At 54.0% G+C, this 6,275-nt stretch overlaps 1 protein-coding gene across 1 annotated transcript; it reads left to right on the plus strand.

Moving 5' to 3' along the window:
- Positions 1 to 6: 6 nt before the first annotated feature.
- LOC104614804 (glycerol-3-phosphate dehydrogenase [NAD(+)], cytoplasmic-like) lies at positions 7 to 3,879 on the plus strand. Its single transcript, XM_010296861.1, has 7 exons — positions 7 to 138; positions 697 to 837; positions 1,218 to 1,356; positions 2,316 to 2,428; positions 2,761 to 2,994; positions 3,185 to 3,291; positions 3,558 to 3,879. Exons 1-7 carry the CDS (start codon positions 31 to 33, stop codon positions 3,652 to 3,654), a joined length of 939 nt encoding a protein of 312 aa, XP_010295163.1. The 5' UTR covers positions 7 to 30; the 3' UTR covers positions 3,655 to 3,879.
- The last annotated feature ends 2,396 nt before the right edge of the window (positions 3,880 to 6,275 follow it).

Raw genomic sequence — 6,275 nt, forward strand, 5'->3', positions numbered from 1 at the left:
CGGCTGAGCACCTTCGAGAACCAGGTGAATATGTGGGTGCTGGAGGAGGAGGTGGGTGGCCGGCGGCTCACCGACATCATCAACAAGGAGCATGAAAATGTCAAGTACCTGCCAGGGCACAAGCTGCCCCCCAACGTGGTGAGTGTGGCCCGCCAGCGGCCTCTCTGCTGAGCACAAGGTCCGGTGCTGACAGCCGGGCTCTCTGGTGAGAGGTAATAATAGCTCTGCTGGGAGCTGCTGGAGCCCTGGGGTCCTGGGCACCGGGGGTGTTGAAGGTAGGGGATGCCCTGGGCTGCAGCGGACGCGGTTACACCCTCCCGGTGACCTTGATCCATGCTTGGATGAGCTGCAGCCCTGGCTGCTCCCGCTGCCCACCTTTGCCCCAGCTCTGGCATCCCACGGGCTGGGCTTGAGGCCATGTGGCTGCGTCCGAGCTGCCATCGGCAGCGTGCAGAGAGCCCGTGGGGCCTGCTGCCCCACAGCTGTACACTCAGCCCCTCGGCAGGCACTGGCCTGCCGAGGTTCCCCAAAATGAGCCCAGCTCTTTGCACCACCTTCGTGGGACCAGCTCAAGCTGCTCCAGCCCCTCTGCCCTGCCAGCCCTGGAAGGGGACCTTGGGGCAGTGACTTTGCCCTTCCTTCCCTTACAGGACATCTACAGACACAAGTCCCTGGTGACAGTCATATTCTTTTCAGGTAGCAGAGCCAGACCTGCTGAAAGCCTGTGCTGAGGCTGACATCCTCCTGTTCGTGGTGCCTCACCAGTTTATTGGCAAAGTCTGTGACCAGCTCAAGGGCCACGTGAAGAAAGATGCTGTTGGGGTGTCGCTCATCAAGGTGTGAGCAGGAGAAGCACGGCCGGGCAGCTCGCCTGGGGCACTGGGCTTGGCTGGAAGCAGCCTGGCTTGGAGAGGCTGCAAACGGAATCCTGGTGTCTTGGAGCAGAAACTGGGCTCCAGGCTTATGGGGGGGGCGTGGGGAGTGGGAAGCGGGAGCAGAGTCTTTGTGGGTATTTGGAGGCTTATTGGTGGAGGAGAAGGGTGAGGGCACATGGGGGGATCTCAAGCACTGTGAGGAGTGGGGTGCAAATGAGCACTGGGGGGGCTGTCAGGATGAGAGTCGAAGCATTGCAGCACGGGGAATGACGGGATAGGGGCAGGTGGGGTGAGGTCTCCAGGGTGGAGAGATGCTTATCTCTGTCCCTGGTTGTCTCCCAGGGGGTGGACGAAGGACCAGATGGGCTGAGGCTGATCTCAGACATTATCCATGAAAAACTGGGAATAGAGATGAGTGTCCTCATGGGGGCCAACATCGCTAATGAAGTGGCAGCAGAGAAGTTCTGTGAAACAACCATTGGTAAGGAGCCAACATCCCTCCTTGCTAGCAGCCTTTGTTTCTGATGAGCAGGAAGAGGCAAAGGGGTGAGCATGGTGCAACTTTAACTACTGCTGCCTAGGGTGAGCCGGCCCTTCTTCCCTGTGGAGGCAGTGAGATTCCATAGGAACTGGATGAACTCATTCACAGGGTTTACGATGTGATCGCTTGCTCCATTAAAAACAGAGTTGTGTGTCTAAAAGCTCCTGCCAGCCCAGACTCTGAGCATCAGACAGTCTGCCTGGCACAAACGAAAGGGGTGGATGCTAAGAGGCTATTTAGGAAATAGAGTTCCTACCTTAATTTCCTTGGGCTTCAAGGGATGCTCACCTGGATCTCATGTTATTGCTAGCCAGCGCTGCTTGAAAATTCATCTGCTGACTGTTCCTAACATCCTCCACACTATTTGTGAATGATGCACAACAGCCAAAACCAACAGAACAGTTTGCTGGGTTAGAAGTTAAGGGATTCAAAGTGTCTGTGTTTTAAACAAAAGCAAACATGCTGTGCAGGAGGCTGCAGAGACTGGAGAGGTGTAAGCAGAGTGTGCAATCACTGTGAGTGCACTGAAACACGCTCGTACAGGACAGTGCAGGAACAGGGAGAACAGCAGTCTCCAAACCCAAATTTGCAACCTTTGAAAATGCCTTTAATCTACTGGGCATGTCATTTCTGTCTTGCTTGACACAGCAGTAGGGATTATCCCCATCTTCTGGGAATTCCAAGGTTGAACTTCACTTATCTGCCAGGCAGTGTGTGCTTGGCACTTTGTGGACCTGAAATTGTTTAGCAATGTCCATCAGTTGGGCAATAGGTTCTTCTCACTGCACTAGCTGCAAGGGCTATGCCACAGGAATGCACCAGTAAGCAGGAAAGCAGCACAGTCCTACCTTATGGTCTCCCCCATTATCTTCCTCTTCCTCCTCACTTTGTCTCATCAGGCTGCAAGAATATGCAGCACGGGCAGATGCTGAAGGAGCTGATGCAGACACCGAACTTCCGGGTGACGGTGGTGCAGGAAGCTGACACTGTAGAGATCTGTGGGGCTCTCAAGGTGGGTGAGCTGCTCACCAGGGTTTGCAGGTCTTGGTTAGCAGAGCCTGTGGTTCTCCAGGGTTCTGCAGGGAGCTCTGGGGAGGAGGCTGACAGTTGCATGAACCCCACTGGATATTGTACCGTGGCTCACTGAGACCGTTGGGTCAACGGCCAGACTTTGGAGGGAGCTGTGGATGTGTCCTGTTCAGTTGCTTGGAGGGGTGATGATCACTGGCACAGGCAGGGGCAGGCAGGAGCCTGTGCTTGTGATCACACAGGCAGCTCATGGACACAGCAAAAGCCCTGAGCTCCGTTTGGAACAGATCCCTCCATACTGCTGCTGTTTTCCAGAACGTTGTGGCTGTAGGAGCTGGTTTCTGTGATGGACTTGGCTATGGAGACAACACAAAGGCTGCTGTGATCCGTCTGGGACTAATGGAGATGATTGGCTTTGCCAGACTCTTCTGTAAGGGCCCCGTCACCCCCTCCACCTTCCTGGAGAGCTGCGGGGTTGCTGACCTCATCACTACCTGCTATGGTGGCCGCAACCGCAAGGTGGCTGAGGCTTTTGCCAAGACTGGGAAGGTAAGCAGAGCGAGGAGCAGACAACATTGATATCTGCATCAACCTGCTGAGCTGGCAGCAGGATGGACCCAGTTAGAACCATGGCATCCTTCCTTCACTCGCTGAGTGCCGTGGCCTTGCTCCAGGGAAGGAACGTGGGGTAGCGGGTGGGGTTGCAGGGACCAGCTCCCTCACTGTTGGGTTGTTTCAGTCTATTGAGCAGCTGGAGAAGGAGATGTTGAATGGGCAGAAGCTGCAGGGTCCCCAGACGTCTGCTGAGCTGCATCGCATCCTTAAAAGCAAGAATGTAGTAGAGAAGTGAGTGCTCTCATCGCCTTTGTCTGCTCTTTTGGGGTGGAGCTGGGATCTTTCCTGCAGCTGTGGGAGGGGAAACCCACCATTAGTGTCTCTGCAGTGCCCACATAAAACCAGCTGGGCAAGAATGGCCTGTTGGATGAGGCACCATGCCATTGTCCCACCTGCTCCTGCCCAGTGGTCCTGCATGTCGCAACAGAAGTTGAGGTGCTCTGACTCTGCCAGCTCTGGTGACAGTGCAGGGGGTGACTTTGTTCATCTGCCCACAGGTTCCCCCTCTTCACAGCGGTGTATCAGATCTGCTACGAGGGCAAACCTGTTACCGACGTCATCAAGTGTCTCCAGAACCACCCTGAGCACATGTAAGTGGGCTCTGCCTGCAAAACCACCAATCCTGCAGGGATGAGCAGAAAGTTCCTGCCTGCAACAACTTGCTGCTGCTACAGCTTTGTAAGGAGTCCAGATTTCCTGGAAGCCTTTGCAGAGTGCTGGAAGGGCAGAGGTTCCCTTTCTCAGCCCTGGACACTGCCAGCCTGAGCCTGGCATCTGCACAGAGGTACCTGATCTCCCTCTCCCTTTGAAGGGCTTGTTTAGCTTCTGCTGCTGTCTAGGGTCTGCCCTGAGTGGGGCTGAGCGCCTTCCTCCTTTCACTTTCTCTTGCCATGACGGATTCAGTTCTCAGAGGGACTCTGCCGGGTCATCTTGATTGATACGGGCTGTGCAGGGGGCACTGCCTCGGAGGACAAGCTTTGAGATTGCCCCACGGGACCACTTTGCATGATACCAGCCCTTTCCTGCTTGCTGCTGTTGCTTTTGGCTTAACCGTCTCATGGAGAGGGCTCAGTTCCCTGCCAGGCTCCTCAGGGCTTTCAAAGGGGCTGAGAATCATTCCTCTTTCTAAGAAGCACAGAAAGTAGCGTTCTTTGTCACTCTGCCATGTGCTGTTTCCCCAGCCACTGCCAGCTGCTTCTGCTGAAGGGTATGGCCAATGCTTTGCATGTGAAGGCAGCTCCAGAGTGAGACTTTAGAGCTTGTTTATTTAGATTTTTTTGCTCTCGCAATCAAACCTGGCCCCTGCACCTGGGGAACTCCCCTGTTGTCACAGATTTGCCTGTGCTAATTCCATGCCCACTGACTGTCCCCAGACAGCCTTTCTCCCTCATATCGGTTTCTCCTCTGGCTGGCTTTGGCAATGCAGGGACCAACTGCCCCAAAGTCTTTCTGAGCAGCTGGCAGACTGTGCAGCCCTTGGCAGTGTACCTGACAAAGCAGTTGGGTCACGTTGCTTTTAGATGAATGATCCACAGCAGCTTTTTGCTTTCTCTCTGGCTTGCTCCAGTCTGTGCCTTAACCTGGTCTTTGCTTCTACTTGGCTTTACAGGAGCTAAGAAAGCAGGTTCCACATTTTCCCTGCTGCCCCTTCTGCAAGGGTGCTGGAAACTGCCCGCTAGCACAAGGGGCAGTAATGGACACGTGATCCACAAGAGGTATGAGGAGACCTCAAATGTCACAGCAGAGGACAGAGTTCTCATGCCTTGTGCTGTGCCTTTGAAGCTTGCCCTTGTCTGGCTGGGTGCCACGTGCCTCTCTGGTCCTCCAAAGTTGGGTCACTCCGCTCGTGTTTGCTCAGGCCAGCGTGTCCAGCAGTTCACTGATCCCTGTCTGGGCTGGCAGGCCAGAGCTGCTGTGGGTCTCGCTGTCCAGCCGTGTTCCGGGTCCTGAGTCCACTGGGTCTCTGACTAGCAGTGTACTTTACAAATGTTTAAAATAATAATAAACCTGGAGAGGAGAGGTGAGATGTGATCTTTGCTCTGTGGCTCCGGTGCATCGTTGTCTTTGGGTTGGTGCCTGCTGGACTTTCTAAGAGTGCAGAACAGGGCACTGTCAGTTCCCTCCTGGCTCTGAACCCTTGTGTACTGTCCCAGAAACAGTAAGAATGCCCCTGCAGGTCACTGTTCAGTCACAACATAACACACTGTTCCACTTGCTTTTTCTCAGCAGCGGTTCCAGTGTTAAAATTTGGCTGTAGGACCAAAGAAAATTGAGATTGCAATGCTGAGCTGGGTACAGAATCCTAACTCTTCTACCAGGGGCTTGCAGCAGCTGGGCCAGGACTCCACTGTGGCCCATGTATGCTAGGTCTCCCCTTCTTTCATGTCTTGGCTTCTTGAGACATGCTGTGTTGCTTTATTCATCTCTTCCCCACAGCTTTTCCCAGACTTGCCTTGTCCCTGTCTGCCTTTGAAATGCATCTCGTACTGAGTGACCTTTCCAGGACTGTTAGCCCTTCACTCAGCCTCTTGCTAGGGGAATTTAATCTGCTGGCACTGCAGTTGTTTCTGTGCCTTTTATTAGACATGCTTTCTCACTAGGCACCCTACGACCTTTAAATTCAACTGAGCTATCATACAGAAAGTAGTCAGCATCGGCTTCCTCAAATGAGGAACTTTATTGAGGTTGGAGGGAGGATAAAGGAAGTCCAGTGTGTTCCTGCAGGGCTGGCACAACTTCTAGATCCCTTTGTCCTGAAGTGGTTCAGGAATCCTGGCTCAAGTGTTTGGACATGAGGCTCACACAGGAGCGAGGCTCTCTGAGCTCTGCTCCCTTGACACATTGCAGTTGCTCACCTTGGCTTGCTAAACTTGTTGTCAGCACCTTCCTGGAGCTGCAACACAGCAGGATCTGCAACTGCGTTTTGGATGTGCGTTTAGCTCTTAGCTCCTCTGCTGTGGAAGCGCTTTGTGCATCCCTCCTAGTGTGGGTCTCTGACACTATGTGCTGCTGGCAGTGCCCGAGTCCCTGCAGGCCTTCACAGCAGTTGCTGAAGGTCCTAAGTCTCACCTGGGGCTGGCCAGTGCACAAGTCTTGCTTTTAGCCACCCCATGCCTTGCACTAGTGCTGGAGGTGATGAGCTATAAAAAGTCTTCCCTTTGCCATTTGGAGTTATGTTCTGCAGCCTCAGCACATCCAGGCGCTGCAGCCTCGGG

This window comes from Phaethon lepturus, unplaced genomic scaffold, assembly GCF_000687285.1.
Source record: "Phaethon lepturus isolate BGI_N335 unplaced genomic scaffold, ASM68728v1 scaffold25431, whole genome shotgun sequence".
Lineage (NCBI taxonomy): Eukaryota > Metazoa > Chordata > Aves > Phaethontiformes > Phaethontidae > Phaethon > Phaethon lepturus.